At 40.7% G+C, this 18,708-nt stretch overlaps 1 protein-coding gene and 1 long non-coding RNA gene across 3 annotated transcripts in view; one reads left to right on the forward strand and one right to left on the reverse strand.

Moving 5' to 3' along the window:
* CFAP43 (cilia and flagella associated protein 43) overlaps positions 1-18,708 on the forward strand; it is a 63,900-nt gene that overhangs the window by 27,448 nt on the left and 17,744 nt on the right. For both annotated transcript variants that reach the window (XM_007667653.2, XM_039914313.1), the window contains exons 16-24: positions 495-644; positions 2,773-2,903; positions 4,951-5,110; positions 8,671-8,775; positions 10,875-10,952; positions 12,517-12,642; positions 14,145-14,249; positions 16,283-16,399; positions 17,097-17,321. In XM_007667653.2, the coding sequence (XP_007665843.1) occupies positions 495-644; positions 2,773-2,903; positions 4,951-5,110; positions 8,671-8,775; positions 10,875-10,952; positions 12,517-12,642; positions 14,145-14,249; positions 16,283-16,399; positions 17,097-17,321 (1,197 nt within the window). The remainder of the gene's footprint in view (positions 1-494; positions 645-2,772; positions 2,904-4,950; positions 5,111-8,670; positions 8,776-10,874; positions 10,953-12,516; positions 12,643-14,144; positions 14,250-16,282; positions 16,400-17,096; positions 17,322-18,708) is intronic.
* Positions 1-18,708, reverse strand: part of LOC114817299 — a 34,606-nt gene that overhangs the window by 11,166 nt on the left and 4,732 nt on the right. Inside the window, exon 2 of the long non-coding RNA XR_003765161.1 lies at positions 17,037-17,139. This is a non-coding gene — a long non-coding RNA (uncharacterized LOC114817299). The remainder of the gene's footprint in view (positions 1-17,036; positions 17,140-18,708) is intronic.

Consider the following 18,708-nt stretch of genomic DNA (forward strand, 5'->3'; position numbering starts at 1 on the left):
GAGGGATATTTATTGAGCATTTACTCTGTGCAGAGCACTGTACTAAGTGCTTGGGAGAGCACAACAGAGTAGGTAGACATGATCCTTGCTCTTAAGGATCTTATAGTGTAGTAGAGGATTTTACAATCTAACAGGGACTTTAGAGTTCAACAGATCAAACAATGTAAATTGTACCTCTGAGGCAGTTGAATTGTGGAATGGTTCTGTGCTGGTGAAAGTATCAAACCATATCAACTGTGTCCCAGTTTGGGTAGCTGTAACCAGGGATATGCCCATAATCTACTAAATCTAATCAGAATTTGGATCTAGGTTTTATAGTTAGGTGGCCATGATATTCTTTTCATATCTTTTCTTAAACTTTCCAAATGGTTGCTCATGACAAAGAAGACTTGATGAGTAAGCTGTATCACTGAAGCCATTCTTTTCTTTTTTTGACAGTAGGAATAATGTTCATTATTTTAAATATGCCATGATGTTTTCTCTTTTGATGACAGAGTAATAAAAACGTACCAAATATTATCACAGAGAAGAAGATGCAAAGCAGACAGTTTGGAACTGGAAAGCTGTGTTTGTCACCTCATGGCAGGTGGTTGGCATCAATAGCTAAAGATGGCATACTGTGTATCCGAGATGCTTTGACTTTGGTAAATACCAATGTTTGGAATCTTACAAATCACACAAAGTTGTGAGAAGTTAATATTATTCTAAAAGAATCTTTAGAAAATATTGGAAAAGAACTTTGAAATTTTTTCTTACAATTGCATATTTGAGTTCTTTTTTATTACTTTAGTAATGCACTTAAAGAAAAAGATAATGTATGTGTGGCCTTTGGTTCCTTACTCCAAAGTATTGAAAGTCTGGAAGAAGGTTATTGACAGCAGACTTTAGTGAAAAGAGTATCAATCAGTCAGTCAGTGGTCTTTATTGAGCACTGCGCTGTCTGTGCTGATTCTTCCTCCAGTTACTGTCTGACCCTGAGAAAATCACTTTTTGCATCTGTAGGTTTGTTGGACCAATCCTCTTTACAGTAATCTTTATTTATGCATCTTTATGAAATAAGGAGCACGATATAATAGCAATCCATTATAACTACTGTAACAAAAAAGAATATGAGAAATACTACATGCCTTAGTAGAGAGTGGAAAAGCTATATGAAACTTTTGGATGACTATAAAACTTGAAAACAAACTCTTTAAAATATCACAGAGGTTCTTATCTAAGAGTAATGCAATAGATCACACAGATTATAGGAGCACAATAAAGCAATAGATCCCAAACGGTGGAGCCTAGTGGATAGAGCATGGGCCTGGGAGTCAGAGGACCTGGGTTTTAATCCTGGCTCTGCCACTTGCCTGCTGTGTGACCTACGACAAACCACTTCACTTCTTGGTGCCTCAGTTACCTCATCTGTAAAATGGGGATTGAGACTGTGAGCCCTGGATGGACTGGGGATTATGTTCAATCCAATTTGCTTATATCTACCCTAGTGCTTAGATCGGTGTCTTTCACATAATAAGCACTTAAGAAATACCACAATTATTATTATTATAAGGAAGCAGCATGGCTCAGTGGAAAGAGCCTGGGCTTCGGAGTCAGAGGTCATGGGTTCGACTCCCGGCTCTGCCACTTCTCAGGTGTGTGACTGTGGGCAAGTCACTTCACTTCTCTGTGTCTCAGTTACCTCATCTGTAAAATGGGGATTAACTGTGAGCCTCACGTGGGACAACCTGATTACCCTGTATCTCCCCCAGCGCTTAGAACAGTGCTCGGCACATAGTAAGCGCTTAACAAATACCAACATTATTATTATTAATAAAAGTTCTGTGCTATCTTAGTGCCATAGGAGCATGCTGGAAGACTGAATGGTCTTCACAGCAAAGTTCAGAGAACTTTTAAAGTTCAGAGAACAATAACCCATTATTTTCTCATTGCATGTTTTTTCTCTAGGCATTTTGCTGCTGAAATATGACTGACACAACCTTATTCTTATCTTTTAAAGATTGCACAGATCATTTAGGAGTATTTATTATTTATCTTAGATTGAGATTTCTAGTGCTTAGATCTGACATATCAGGCAAATGTTTGACATTACCTGTCAATTATTGCTCTATTATCCTGCCCTTAGTCACAAAGGAATGCTTTTTGCAAATTTTCTCTAGTTTTCTTTCTCTGTCTCAGCAACTATTTGTTCTTTATACATACTAAAATAATCTCACAACCTTTGTTTTTTATGGCTTTCTTCTCTAGACAAAGTCCTTGTGATTTTATGGTGTTCTTGAATCAACAACTACTGGATATTTTTTCCCCCTCTGCTCTAAACTTCTTTCTGGGGTTTCTCAGACCTTTGGTTCTTTGGCCTGATTTATGACCCTTCTCCATTGCTTTAAGCTAAAAAGGGAATTTTGCTGCCCTAATCTAACCTCTCCATGCCTTAGACTCTGTATGTTAAATAGTCCCCACACTCTATTTTCCAGGGATATTATAAGAATAAACACAATAATAGATGTAAATGGACTTTGAGGTCTATAAATCTGAGGGACTATCATCATATCCAAATCATTAGTGACTAGCAACTCAAAGGCACAGCCCACAAACACTGGCTTTTGTCCATCATCAAATGAAAAGAACTAAGTGATTTTCCTATGATCCAAAAGTGGATGTTAATTTTTAAAAAGACTCACCGTAAAAGCCATTAGCTTTTAATTCAATTCAGTTAAGACTTCCCTAGGACCAAATATGTGATCGCTTCGTGTTGTTTCTCTAATCACTCAGGAAACCTTTGCTCGAGCTCGATGCCATTCATACCATGGACAAGGAATTCGCGCAATGACGTTTTCTGTGGATGGCCAGACCATACTTGCCAGTGGTATGGATGACGGTGCCCTTGTTTGTTTGAAGTGGAAGTAAGTACAAGACGAGCAGAAGATATTTGTCATACAAGTCCTGAAAATTTTAAGAAGTTATCAAAAAATCTATTTCATCCCATTACCATGAAATATATCTGATGGCCGATAGCTCAAGGGTATTGTGCTATACTGTAATTTCAATCACAAATACTTGACAAAAGGTTTTTCAGGTTTTACCCTATCTGATCCATACTCCAAAGAAGTGTTTTTAAATTCAGGTTTTAAACCTGAAAACAACCCAAATTGTTTCTCTCTGTTCCCAGGGCTTCATGTAGTTCTGCATTAAATGTGTTGCTTGCCACCACTCAGTGCTTAAAAATAATAATAATAAAATGGCATTTACTAAGTGCTCACTTATATGCCCACACTGTATTAAGCGCTGGGCTAGATAGAAGATAATCACTTCCCAATCCCAACTCCACCTTCCTCCTCCTTGGTCTGGTTCCTTCCAACCCTCTACAGTGGGTATACCTGTACCTTCCTTTCCTTTTTCCTCTCTTTCCTTAACCCCCCTCCACTTTTGAAGCAAAACAATGTATATGCAATAGTAAATATGATTTTTTTGGAAAAAACAAAAAGAACAGCCACATAGGAGACAAGGTAGCAGGAAGAAGAGAACTGCTGCTGCTCCGACTTAGTGCAGAGCCTCCTGCTTTGTGCCTACTCTCCCTCAAATTTCCCTGCCCCCCCCCCCCCACCTCACTTAAGACTCCCATCTAGGGGAGATACCCAGCTGCAGCAGCTCTGGCCCAACCAGACCCTTCCTTATCATCTCCCCGCTCAGTGAGGGGCATTAGGGCCAACCCCTTCCCAAGTTAATTTTTGAAGAATCCTCTGGATTGGAAAATTTGTGATTCTTAAAGCTAAAATAAGACATGAAATTAAAAAAAAAATTAAATTAAAACAATTAAACCTGATTTTACCCCCAATTTAAAAGATGAAAATAAAACCCAAGCAGCAAGGGAAGCAATGTTGCTTAATGGAAAGAGCACGTGCCTGGGAGTCAGAGGGCCTGGATCCTAATCCCAGCTCTACCACTTGCCTGCAAGGTTACCTTGGGTGAGACTCCTAACTTTTCTGTGCCTCTGTTTCCTCATCTCTAGAATGGGGAGTCAATATCTCTTCTCCTTTCACCTTAACCTATACGGCTCTCTTGGGCCAAGGACTGTATCCAACCTGATTACTCTTGTAACTACCATGATGCTTAGTATATTGTCTAACCCATAGTAAGTGCTTACCAGATAACACAATTATTATTCAATATTTTTTAAGCCAAAGCTCCTTAGATTTACTGCGATAAAAACACTACGCTACCTTAGCTGAAATACCAGGTTTTCTCAGACTTTTCCATGCAGCCATGGAATCTAACTTTAAATTTTGAGTGCTGGGGCAAATTGAGGGATAGATTTGGGAGTGGCAGGTAGATTTTGAATTACTAGTAGATCAGGAAGAACCCTCAACCCCTTCCTGCCCGTCCACCCAACTGGGAGGCTCAGGTATTGTTGGAAGCCTGGAACGAGTGTGGCTGGAGTCCAGACCAAAAAGCTTCATGGTAAAAACAGCAGCCTCACTCTAAACAGGTGGAAAGTTATGGGAGTAATAGACAACAATTCTACTAAAGAGATGAGGAGTTGATATGGTCACAGGGAGGTGTTGTGTCAGCCTACCATTCTATAGGTTTCCCCTTGGGTTCAGTCTGGAGTTTGCTCTTCCCTCCAATCTGTACTTTATGGGGCTGCACGGATCATCTTCTTGAAGCATCACTCAACGCCCCCAGTCTCCTCTCTCTCAAAACCCTCCCCTGACTTCCTGTGTCTCTCTGCACCAAACTCCTCACAGTAAGCTTTAAGGCTCCACCATCTGGCCCCACACATTACCTACCTGCTCTTTACAGCCTCTATCCCACTACTCTGTTCCTCCCAACTCAACCTTCTAGTTGTTTCTCCCTCTCGACTCCCCGCTTCCATCCCTTTACTCCTGCTGTCCTTTGGTGTTCTTTTTCTATAAAACACAATCAGTCGCTTTGTTTTTTTTCACATCTTAGGAAAATTGGAGAAAATCGCATCAATGAAGCTACTGAATATTACCGATCCTGTCTCCTCATTCTGGATGCCAGCATTTCAAAGGAAATGTCATCTTTGAAGGAAATGGAAGAATGGTCCTTGCTTTCCCAGTCTGATCCTGCTTCAGATAAACAAACTGAGGTCCTATATAGCTCTTGGAGTAACAAAGTGTTTTTAAAGGGTACAGACCCAAGTAGATAGGCGATACAGAAAGGGGGAGAATATGAGAGGTAAGTCAGGGAAAGGCTTCTTGAAGGAGATATGATTTTAGTAAAGCTTCAAAGATGGGGAAAGTGGTAGTGTTCTGCCATGTTTGAAGGGGGCAGGAGTTCCATTTTCAGAGGAGAGACTTGAGTAAGGGGTCAGCAGTGAGACAAAGTAGATTCAACTACAGTAAGTAAGTTGATGTTAGAGAAGCGAATTGTGCAGGCTGGGATGTAGTGAGAGAGGAGTGAGGTTAGGTCAGGGAGGAAGAGTTGATTGAGTGCCTTAAATCTAATGCTGAGGATTTCTGTATGTGGCAGAGATGGTTAAGCCAACATTTGGGTTATGGGGGGAGATGGGTGCAGAACAATTTTTTAGAAATGTTATCCAGGCATCGCTTGCCCATGTAACTTGCCAATCACAGGCAGCTGTAAAGATATGTGTGTGAACCCAGGGTGGCAAATCATTTTAGCTGCCTGTAACTGTCCATCAAATGAAGTATTAGGGCTGGAAACTCCTCCATCCCCTTGCCTCTGGTAGTAAGAGTGATAGTATTTGTTAATCATTTGCTGTGTGCCAAACACTGAACTAAGCAATGGGAAGCAATATATGGATGAAAATTAGTCTTTACCCACCCCTTCCAATCTCCTTTCCCCATCACTAGAGCAGAGAGAGTTCCAAACAGGTGATTTATTGGGACACTGCACTGGGGAGATCTAATTTAGCCTTTAAATAACATCTATGCACATATGCTGGTGGTTATTCTCTGATACTTTTTTTGTTCATAGTCAGACTAAACTATCATTATTACATACTCATTAAGGTGAAAGTGAAAAGTAATGCTAATACTGAACAATGGAGTCCAATTCTCCCAGGGACTTAAATTATTCCCTGGTAGTAAAAGCACATGCAGGCTTGCACTGAATGAACCCCCAGTGTTTGAAAGAGGTAATATTCCTCCCAGAAGACTTACTTGCTCCCACAGAGAAGTATAAGCCCTCAGAGAATGGAACTCTATATTGCCCAGGGATTCAATTATGGTAAAAAAAAAACAACATACAAGATGCCTTTTTCCTTTATACCAATTATGGGAATAATTCCCACCCATTTCTCTGATCCCCTTCAAAAGTAAAAAATACACTACACTACACTACATTAGCAGACATGGGCTCTCCAATCTGAAGTGACAGATATAATACTCCCAAATGATCCCAGTCTGTCATTTAGAAAGAGTCAAATTTTGAAATCAGTTTACCTAATAGACTCATAACAGAAGCCATTTTAGTATAAAATTGATCGAAGCTCTGCCAGAGACAGTCTTTTCTAATCCTTTTTATTCCATACATTAGTTATGCCTCCCTGTGGCAAATATAATGTTAGGTAGAAAAAAAATTCCCAAGCCCAGATCTTTCTAAGTTGTGCAAATGGAAGCAATTTCATTTCCATTCAGACTATAGGGATTTTGCAACCTGTTCTTTTTACCCAATGTCTGGGAGAAGGTAATTTGAAGTTATTCAGGCAGAAATTTTTTTCACATGAGATTGCACTGGTCTGGCCCCAGGAGTCTGCCTGATTTGCATAGCTAGGTGTACCTGGATGCCAATTATTCTCTACTTCTATTTAATCAAATTTGCTGTTTACAAGAACTTATGTTTTAGATTTTTTCCCTCTGCTATGGAACCAACCTGGGTGCAGAAGGGGCATGTGGTAGTTGATTTTTTTTATTTTCTTGGAGAAAGAAGCAGATTTTTTTTGTCTTTATGAAATTATTTTTCCTCTTGGTTGTGGTCATTTCATTCAGCTCCTGCTGTTAGCAGAAGAACTCTAAAGATTAGGAACAAAATAGCTCTCCCAAAAACCTTCTTTTCCCCTTTATTGAGTATTATCAGTTTAATGATGCTTTGTTTTCTCAAAGATTTCCAAGGCAACAACAAAATAAAGATCAGAGTCAGAGGTGAGAAAAGGTGGAAATGGCTGAAATTCAGCCTATTAATTAGGTGAAACTGCTGGCATCAGGCTACTGGGACCAGCTCTCAGGTTGGGATTTATGGTATCTGGCTCCAGAAATATTCATCTTGCCTGTTTGAGGGAGAATCTGAAGATGTTTGTTTTGCCTCTTGTAAATTTCTGTCCAAAATGCCCATTTACATGTCTCTCAAAAATATCTCACCCCATGTTGATTCTGCCATTGTTTCTCAATGTCAGGAAAGATACAGCCAGGAGCCAGCCTTAAAGAAGTCTGAGCTTATAGTTCAGTTTATTTGTTTCTAATTTTACCAAGATGGTACAGGGCCTGTCTGTTCACTGGCTCAAAAGGACATATGAAGCTAGAGTTTTAGTTCAGAGAAGACAAACATATAGGCAGGTTTAAGCTAAGACCAGATAGCACCAGCAGAGTAAAGAACTGAGGCAGTTATTGAGATAATTTAGGAGAAAAATTCAGAAGGGACTCCAAGATTAAATTTTGATTAAATGCTCATTGAGCCTTTCCTGCAGAAGAGGCTCTGATACCAGCTCTGCCGCTTGTCTGCTGTGTGACCTTGAGCAAGTCACTGAACTTCTATGTGCCTCAGTTACCTCATCTGTAAAATGGGGATGGATACTAGGAACCTCCTGTAGGATACTGACTTGTCCAGCCTGATTAGTTTGCATCTACCCCAGCGCTTAGTACAGTGCCTGGCACATAGTAAGCAATTAATAAATGCCATAAAAACCCAAAAGAGTTTGGGGAGCAGGGAGACTGCTGACCTGGACCCAATGAAGGAGGGTTGTAGAAAAAGGATCAGAGTGACCCTTCCTCTTCCAAGGCCCCATCTCTGCTTCTGGTACTCTCCCTTCCCACATTCTATCCCAAGTGCAGGCGGGAGTGGAGTCAGAGTGTAGTCTCCTAGGTTACCCACAGTTTGCCCCCATCAGATTCAGGAAAGGCCCCTGAAGGTTGGTTTCCACATCGGGCCCCTCTGAAAACTATGACTAGAGGACACTTTTCAGATTGGCCTGCAGTAGCATCAGCAATAGCAGCCAGGGTAGTTAGAAGGTTTGTCAGTATTTGTTGAGCAATTGCTGATGGCAGAGAACTGTACTAAGCACTTGGGAGAGTACAGTATAACAATAATAGACACATTCCCTGTCCACAACAAGCTCACAGTCCAGAGGACTGTTTGTGTGGAGACAAGGTGCGAGGATTCTTTCCCTCCCCTTCCTCTGTCCTCTTCTATGTCTCGCAAATTGGGCCAGGAAGAGGAATGATCTTCCAGACTGGCTTTGGGTCCCACCAGTCAATCTACCGGTACTATTTATAGAGTGCTTACTCTGTGCAGAGCATGACACTAAATTCACTACTACCTCCCTGTGCTTCTGGAGAATCCACACAGGGTTCGGGGAGGGGAGCGTGATATGGGGGCACCGTGGGGTGGAGTGGGCTCACGACGCTTGATTGAAGTGGGAGAAACTCAGAACCTGGGATCTTGCCCCCTGATTCTTTTCATTGATTTCAGGAAACTGTGAAGTCACAGAGTTTGGAATTAATATCAGTAGAGGAGCCTTCAAGTTCGATGAATGTAGAAGTAGAAATTCCATGGCTTCAGAAGAAAACAGATGAGGTAACATTGGGAGAGGGAGAGACATTCAACAAGGATATGCCAGCAGATGAGCGGCATAATAATCATTATGGTATTTGTTAAGCTTCTGCTATGTACTGCCAAATGCTGGGGTGGATAGAAGATAATCGGGTTGAAACAGCCCCTTTCCCACACGAGGCTTACAGTCTAAGGAGTCGGAAGAACGGGTATTTAATCCCTATTTTACAGATGGGGAAATTGAGGCACAGAGAGGCGAAGTCACTGGCCCCAGGTCACAAGGCAAGGAAAAGTGGCAGAGCGAGGAATACACCCAGGGCTCCTTAATTCCAGTCTTGTCCTCTTTCCATTAAGTAGTGTGACTTTTCTTGACATCCAGATTTAAATAGGAGTACAAGTGATTGGGAGGAGACTACTTTAGGGGTAATGTTCTTGGAATTTTAAAAATCATACTCGTTTGTATGAATCAGATGAGTTTTGAGGAGCCTGCATTTTTATTTTATAAGGCTAGAGCAAAATTTCCCGTCAACTCAATGCCCAGAAGTATGAAATTTGATTGCTTATGGAGCAAATAATTTAAATAACGAATCATTGGAATGACGAAGCTGTCCTTCCCTTGTTCCTGTCAAGGAGCGTCATTTCCTTGACGACCCTTATCCTTCCCTTACATAGGGAGATTAAATCTCCTGAAGCTGGTGTCTTGCCTGAGTTGTGCACATGGACAAATACTGGTCTTCATCCATTCGTTCAGTCATTCAATTGTATTTATTGAGCACATACAGTGTGCAAAGCACTGTACTAAGAGCTTGGGAGAGTACAATAGAACAAGAGATACATTCCTGTCCCAAATGAGCTTACAGTCTAGAAGGGGAAGGATCTTCATCCACACACAGAGCACTTAGCATCTGTTTGGGGGGCAGTGCGAGGGGGGTTAGGAGACAATCAGCGGGCTAGGAGACCGCTGCTCACTGGCACTCGTCCTGCCACTAGCATAGTGGCTTCTCAGACTTGTCTCTGGGCAACCCAAAAATCACAACTGACTTTGGGCCGCAGTGCTATGGTGCACGATGGCTGGAGGCTGGAGGGCCCATGGCCTTTTTCAAGTTGCTGTCCAGACTCCCTTAACTCCCCAAACTTCCTGAGGGACAGCACTTTCCTCTTAATCCCTAAGCACCATGGACACCCAAGAAGCCCTATCACAGGGACACTGATCCCTCTTTGAATTTTATTTTGCTACTTTTTATCAGTCAGTGGAATTTATTGAGCACTTACTGTGTGCAGATGACTATAATAAGCTCTTGGGAGAGTACAGTAAAAGAGTTGGTAGGCACTCTCCCGGCCTTTAGAGGGCTTGCAGCCTACAGTGTTTATATTTTTTCCTACCTGCTATTCCTCCCTATTCTTCCTTTCTGCTTTCCTTACTGACTCCCAATCCTCATCTGCTCCCCTGCCTCTTCTGCTACCTTCATCTATGCCAACAGCTCTCTCTGAAATATTAGAATTAAGTAACCACCAAGGAGGAAGAGGCCCATTTCACCTATACCTCCCAGTGATCAGTGAAGCTCAACCTCAGCCCAGGCTTCCTCAGGGAAGCAGCATGGCCCAGGGGAAAGACTACAGGCCTGGGAGTCAGAGAACCTGGGTTCTAATCCCAGCTCCTCCACTTGTCTGCTGTGTGACCTTGGGCAATTAACTTAACTTCTCTGGGCCTCAGTTCCCTCATCTGTAAAATGGGGATTAAGACTGTGAGGCCCATGTGGGGCAGGGACTATGTCCAACCTGATTAGCTTAGATCAACCTCAGTGTTTAGTACAGTGCCTGGCACATAATAACTGCTTAACAAATACCACAATCATCATTATCATTAACAACAGGTCAAAGCCAGAATGTCAGTTCTTGGAGTCAGTGCAATCTGTTAAAGAGCCACGGTTTTATTTTGCCTGGTTTCTCAATTTGATTCTTTCTTGTGGCACCTTTAATTTCTTCCACACCTATTTAACTAGGTCAGGTTAGAATCAAATTGGCCATTGAGGAGGTATTTTCACTGACAACTTATCATATTCATATCTTACAAATGCTGGAGATTTGCTCTAATTATCTGAAAATGGTATATTTGTTACAAGGCCATCCAAACAGAGATCCAGCAGTTTTCTGGAAAAAAGAAAGAGCTGAAAAAAAGAATTAAGCAACTCTCTAAAAGGGTAAGTAGTGACTTCATTTTCACATTTCTTTAATCAAAAATTATACCTGGAAACTTAGTTCTAGCTCTACAGTTTTCAAATGTGTATCCCTTGTCTTCTGTTCTATCTGATAGTTCAGTTTTGTTCTAATTTCTTAAAGGGAAGACATTTTCCCATCTCGAAAGCCAAAGAAGGCTTATATTGGGTTTACAACAGGAAATTGTAATTTTTCCTGCCAAGCCTCTTAGTAGAAAGTTATCCTATCCCACCTTAATTACCGAATTAGCCTCCTTGCTGGTCTCCCTGCCTCCTGTCTCTCCCGAGTCCATATTTCAGGCTGCTGCCCAGATCATTTTTCTAGAGTAGCAGCATGGCTCTGTGGAAAGAGCCCGGGCTTGGGAGTCAGAGGATATGGGTTCGAATCCCAGATCTGCCACTTGTCAGATGTGTGACTGTGGTCAAGTCACTTAACTTCTCTGTGCCTCAGTGACCTCATCTGTAAAATGGGGATTAACTGTGAGCCTCACATGGGACAACGCTTAGAACAGTGCTCTGCACATAGTAAGTGCTTAACAAATACCAACATTATTATTATTATGATGATAAAAACATTCAGTCCATGTTTCCCCTCTCAAGAACCTCCAGTGATTGCCCAGCCACTTCGTCATCCAACAGAAACTCCTTATCAACAGCTTTAAAGCACTCAGTCACCTTGCCTCCTTCTACCTCACCTTGCTACTCTCCTACTACAACTCAGCCCGCACATTTGCACCCCGCAGCACCCTCTTCTCCCTCAGAGAGTTCACTTGGTTCCAGGCAGGGGGCTGGGGGGGTGGGATCAACATCACCTGAGTCCTGTGAGGAATGCCAAGTTGCATTAGTGGCACCCCACAGCACTTATGTACATATCTTTAAATTACATGTTATACATATATATTCTCAATTGCTTATTTATTCCTATTAATGTCTGTCTCCCCCTCTAGACTGAAAGTTTGTTATGGGCAGGGAACACGTCTGCTAATTCTGTTGTATTGTACTCTCCCAAGAGCCTAGTACAGTATTTTGCACTTGCAAGCGCTCAAATACAATTGACTGATTGATGTGCACCTCTTCAGCCTGGTCTGCGTCAACCCGACCCCTCGGCCACCTCAAAACAAAAACTGTTGTTCTCAGATAACCAGACCTAAGGAGAGAGAAAAATGTCTTTGCCTTTAAGAAATCTTATCAAAAGAAAACATTTTATCGAATCGTTCTCTCCATAGCACCTAAATTTAGAATAGATACTTAGAGGAAGAAGGAAAAATAATGGGCAAATCTTTCAAGAGAAGAAAATGCAGCATCTGGAGAGCTATGAGTGTATCTTTGGAGCCCCATTTAAAAATGTATATATTTATCCAAGTTGTACAATGTGACTGTAAAATGTTAAGCTTCTATGATATGCTTATTATGAAACCAATGATTTAACTCTTAATAGGTTCTGGTAAATAGGGAATCTGTATTGACTCCTCTCTATGACAAACTAAGGAAAAAAACTCGTTGAAGCTGAAGTTTTCTGTTTCTCATGATTTTATATCTTTTAACTCAGATTCAGGAAATGATGCAGGAAAATGAATTGGTATCTGATATTGCAAAATTGGAACAGCAGGAGTTTAGCCTGGACACTGAAGAAAGGGAAAGACTTCACGCACAGAGCGAGAAAGAAGTAGAAATGGTAGGAGAAACCTGACTTGAAAAACCAGAGGTTTGTGATGACAGAAGTGAAAAGAAAGGAAAAGGTGGAGAGGAAACGAAGTAAAACATTGCCTTTAAAATGTCAACATAAACATGCAGTATAGGAAAGGCTGTGTATTAAAGACCACATGTAAATTGTAAGGCAGGAGCTTCAGAAGTATTATCTGGTTTTACATTAGCAAAATATCTGGGTGTCACTCTCAAAATATGTTTGAGCTTCAATTATTCAAGTATTGAAGGTGTGGCATATTTTTTTAACTGAACTACCTGGGTGATAGAAGCCATATCACTTTAGATCTTAATTATCTAGATGATTTCCTACTGTAGATCCAGTCTCCACCAGTCTCCTGGTTGTCCTTAGCGTTTAATAAAATGGGGATGTTATCATGCCAGACAAGCCTTACCTTTCCCCAGAGTTCCCCAGAGGCATATCGTAACATATCATGTTTATGCCAGGGCATTCGATCATCCTATAGATGATTAAAAAAATATTACTCCAAAAAATATGACTTGCACTTATCATCTCATCCCAGGCATAGAACCTAAAGAATAGAGATGATATCTCTATCTCCCATGAAGTCATTAAAAAACAGATTTCCCAAAGCCCAAGGCAGGATGGGAGCCACCATCAGGTAGAGTCAAAAAAAAGGGAGAAACAAAAAAAAAGAGAAAGAAGAGAGACAACAAGCAAGGGAAAGAGGAAGTATAGCGAATCCAAGAGAAAAGCGTAGAGGAGAGAAGGGTAGAAGGAAAAACAGAAAGGAGAAGAGGTAGAAAAGGAGGAAAGAAAGAACTGGCTGGTGGTGCTAGTGGCTAATCCTGGCTAGTATCATGACTGCCCAGTAATCAGTCGTATTTATGGAGGGCTTACTGTGTGCACAGCCTTGTATTAAGCGCTTGGGAGAGTTCAACACAACAGTATGACAGCCACATTCCCTGTCCACAATCTAGAGGAATGAGCTTACAGTCTAGCTTACAGTACCACCAGAACTGGCCTTTCAGACTTGGTGGGAGTTTGCAGTGCAGTCAGAGGATGAGTCTCCTGCCACATACTGAATGTCCATCCACAGTTCAAGTATGTGACCGCAGCAACAACAGCTGTGGCTACAACTAAAGGGGAAGAGGAAAAAGAGGCTAGAAAGCTTTTTCCACTCCTTTTTCCTGTTGCCCTGCCACCAAGGCTAAAGGAATCTCTTCCCAACCCAGCCATAAGCAGGACTGTCAGGACTCATATTGCTTCTTTTGTCTGCCAGGACAAAACCTCCCAAGTGTGACTATCTCATGTATTGTGGTATGCCTGGTCACCGTAACAAAAGCCTATAGTATAGCTAGAGATGCTTGGAAATTGAGAAAAAAATGGAACAGAGTTGTATTTTAATAAATAATAAGCTGGCTGGTGAACTGAGGCGACACAAAATGTTGATTGGAACTACTAAATAGCTGAATTTTTGTTTTCCTCTCATTTTCTCATTAAATTTAAAGATAAGAAAGGAGGCAGAGATGGAGAATCTTGCTAAGTGCTATTTGCGTGACGTAATCAAAGAAGAATGCTGGGATTCCATGTTTGTAAAGGGTCGAGCACTAAGGGTAACTACCACTTCCATACTTTTTCAGTTACTCCAGGTGCAATATATACTGGTTAGATTATATTTTCAACTTGGAATGTCACTGGGAAAGGAAACCAAAGGACCCCCCACCACCCCCCACCATTGCTTTCATATTTAGAAGCCCCCCAAAGTCTTACTCTTCTTAATGCCTCTCTCTCTTCCTTCTTCATACCCTTTTCTCTTTCATATATACTAAAGATGCCTCCTTAACATCTCTAGGTATTTATCATCCCTTCACCTTATTAGGTATGTTTTCTTCCTTCACTTGATTCCAACCCATAGAAGGCTTCTGAAACATATATTTTCTTGTTCTCATTCTTTTTTTTCCAAAACAGTCTGACCAACTGCATCAGGAAGCATACCTCAAAAACCACAAGGATCTTTTTTTTCCTCATCCCTATCTCTACTGCATTCGATAATGTTGCTTCATATTTTTTGTATGCACATGCCTCTACTCAGTATATTCTACAATTGTAGACTACACTGAGAAATTTTCCTTATGAGACAGACATTAAAAACCATATCCAAACTTTCACCTCTGAACACAATTCTTAGACACCTCCTCTGTGAAACAGTGGGGACTGTGACAATTTGGGGTGTAGTAAAATAGATATAAAGGAAGCAGGTAACTAACTTTTCTTCAACAATAAGTGAAAGATTTTTCTCTTGGATGTTACTAGAAATGGGATAAATTAAACTGTCGGAACCACATGCCTAATGTGGAATTTTCTATTGTGCAGTCTTCTGAAACAAAGGTCAGCAACTGATGACTTTATAGGCAGGCATGGCTCTTTTTGGAGCTAACTTTGGCCTCAGACTGAGGTGGAGGCCCCGCCAAACACCCTTCCACCCTTGATGGCACTACCACTCACAAAATTGCAGCTGCAGTCTAAGAACTGTGGCAGAACGTCCGAGCCTGCTGGGCTTCATCTGGCCCATTGCTGCCAGGGGCAGGGCGGAGAAAGGGAAGAAAGATAGGTAAGAAAGAAAAGTAAGGAGCAGTTAGTTCTGGGCAGGGGGGTGGGCATGATCCCCAGGAGGCTGTGGAATCGGTGTCCTGCATTGGGGTCCCCCCTGAGGGCTACTGCCAGTGCTGGCCTGCCACACTCTCTTCCCTCTGTCCCCCTCCCTTGTTCTTCCTTAATTTCCCCTTCTGACCCCTCCCATCCCCTCACTTTCTCTCTTCTCCTCTCCCAGTCCTTCTACTTTCCCCTCTCCTTTCCCATTCCCACGGACAGCAACCGCTGATGCTGTGAATCAGCCACAAGGCACGGTGACATCATCACACTGTGCCATGCTCGGCATGATGAGCTGACATCACAGGTGGAGAACCATAAATTGTAGGGCTCTTTGCACATCAACTTCTCAGAAATCATCAGCTACTCAGAAATTGCATTCTTTTTGGCTCTTCTGCAAAGAAAGGAGGTTGCTGGCAGCTGTTCTAAAGGAAAGTCCTCCATCTTTAGTTCTAAACCTGGTCTTAGCTCCAGTAAGCAGAGCTGTCCTTTTGGCCCTCACTCTTGCTCTAATGACGTTTTTCACCAGTTGAAACTGTCACTAAATTGATTTCAATTTTTGGAAAAAGAAAAGAGTAAAATAGTAATAGTAGTAATAAAAGATTTATTGTGCTCTGGTTGATATGCCATGTATTAAGCTTTAGGAAGTACAACAGAGGCACAACACATTCTCTGACAATAAGGAGCTTTCATTCTATTGAAGGAGACATAAAAATATGGACAATCAAATTAAATAATTTGAATGTACAATTGATCATTATATAAGTAATGAGGGAGGATGTAAATAAATTTGCAAATGTTAGAGGTGACTGATAGATTAAAGCCAAAGAATGAATGAACTTCTGCTCCTTCAAGGAATCTTCCAGATTCCTTGCTACTTTGACAAAAGTAGTAAGGCCAACATTACTGTGTTTCAATATTCTGAAGTAATGAAATCATTGTTAATAACAGGACTGAAAACTAATGTTTAATAATGGAATTCTTTTATGTTTTTAAGTGCTTTCATGTTGCCTGTGAGGTGCAGAATTACCCAATGAAAGAACGAACTGAAAAAGAGATGAAAGATTTGGAGAGAGTTTTACATCAAAAGAAGATTGAATCCACTGATTTTAAAGTATAGTTTTGCAATATTCAAATGATGCATTTTAGTTCAGGATGTTCATAATACGGAACTGAAGTGGAATATAATGCAGTAATTCTATAGTCGACCTCATGTTAACAAAAGAAAAAAGTTACCAAGGAGTAATCACTTTAATACAATATAATTTTTCCACTCTTAACTACCCAATCACTGTTTAAATACGGTAACTCTGCAATTCTCAAAAGAAACCCTTCCAGATAGTATATGTACATCACCCGGAGCATTATAGAAGAAAAAAGAGATAAGTAGAAATTATTATTTATACAGTGTTGGTTCTGAGAACTTGACCCAAACTTTGTTTACTATTTACAAACTATTAAATGATGGCATGATTAATAATGCTTAACTGGTACTCTTGACACAGTTCATCCAAAACAGAACTATATCTTTTTTCATGCTTAAGCACCCGCATCACCTCAAAAGTTGACAGCCTTCTGAAAACATTATATACTAGTGGGTATTTATTATTTTGTGTCACCATATTGCTGTCTCTGAAGGTTTAATCTCATCTAAGGATTTTCAAAGTCTAGTAATCAGTTGTGCACAAATACTGATAGCAGAGTAAAGCTTCGAATTGATTCTGAAAATAATAATGGTGTTGCCATCTTACCTTATAGTGAAATCCCTTCTTCCCAATGACTTCCTTCCAAACTGCCTTGTTTGTCCATAGCTGCGGAAAGAAATTGTTGAGGTTCAGCCTCAGGTTGCTGCAGCTAAAGATGAGGAGGAAGAGGAAGAGGATTTGGAGGATGAAACATCAAAAAAAGAGAGCAGAGAACCAAACTACTTGCTGGGGAGTCTGAGTTCTGAGTACGGTATAGATACATCACTCTTGTACAGCCAGTTAGAGCTTCACACCAGAGAGGAGAAAATTAATCAGATTATATTATTAAAGGTGAACCTTTTAATTTGCTTGTCCTGTTTGTTCCATTCATATCAAACCAGAAAGAGACCTCTGAAATATGTGTTTATGCCAGATTCTCTAATTTTCCTAAATATCAATTTAGTATAGATTTTTGTATTTCTTTGAATTAGATTTGTAGCTGAGCCAATTTGTATGTCTCAACCAATTCATACTGTCATGGAAATTAAGAGAAATAATAATAATAGTATTAAGTATTTATTCTATGCCAAACATTGAACTAAGCACTGGGGTAGATACAAGATAATCAGGTCTGACTTACTCCGTCTCACATGAGGCTAACAGTCTAAGTAGGAGGGAGATGAGATATTGAATCCCCAAACTGAGGCACAGAGAATTTAAATGACTGGCCCGAGATCACACAGGTGGCAAAGCCAGGATTAGAACCCAGGTCCTCTGATTCCCAGTCCTATGCTCTTTCCACTAGGCCATGCTGCTCATCAGAAAAATTGTCACATAATCAAACTTCCTCGATCAGTGAGCCTATTTTTGATTAAGAAGTGTAGTATTCTAGCTGTCAAAGTTCACTTGGTGAAAAAAGATTACATAGCAGGCCTAATTCCTTAAACCGTAAAATTAGAAGAAACTACGCTTTCAAGAACACTCCCATGTGGATGTCATGGATACTATATGTCCAGCAGTAGGTAGAGAAAACTATAGATTCTATTTGTATTGACAAATGATGTGAAAACTTTCCCTTCCCAACCACAGTGGTTCAGTTCCCAAATGCCTGTAGTTGACAAAACCAAAAAGGTTGTATGTAGCTAAAAGGGGGTCAGATTCCACTGTAATCCTTTACATTCATTCATTCATTCATTCCATGATATTTATTGAGCACTTACTGTGTGCAGAGGACTGTACTAAGCGCTTGGAAAGTACAATACAGCAATAAAGAGAGACAATCCCTGCCCACAGTGGGCTTACAGTCTGGGTGGCGGGGAGACAGACATCAAAACAAACAGGCATCAATATCAATAAATGGAATTATAGATATGTACATATATACATAACATACAATTGCTTTCCATTCCCAGCTTCCATTATACACTTTGAAATTCATAGTGTGTGTTGTTTTGGTTTTTTAAAGTAGTCTAAGGCTGTGAGATAAACTGTAGTGCTGTTAATTTGCAAAAAAAAAAAATCACAATTGTAGGAAGTGTTTCCAGTACACTATCACAAGTTCAGAATGACCATCATTTTGGGCTTCTGCTGAATTGAAACTGTAAAGAGTTACAGTAAAGTTCTCTGTGATCTGCTAATGAATTATAATGTGTTAACAGCTAAGAGTTATAGAGAAGAGACCATGGCAAGAAGGAGCACAGCCTTCTTGAAATGACAGAAGTTAGAGAAGCATAGATAG

Source organism: Ornithorhynchus anatinus, chromosome 16 (genome assembly GCF_004115215.2).
Source record: "Ornithorhynchus anatinus isolate Pmale09 chromosome 16, mOrnAna1.pri.v4, whole genome shotgun sequence".
Taxonomy (NCBI): domain Eukaryota; kingdom Metazoa; phylum Chordata; class Mammalia; order Monotremata; family Ornithorhynchidae; genus Ornithorhynchus; species Ornithorhynchus anatinus.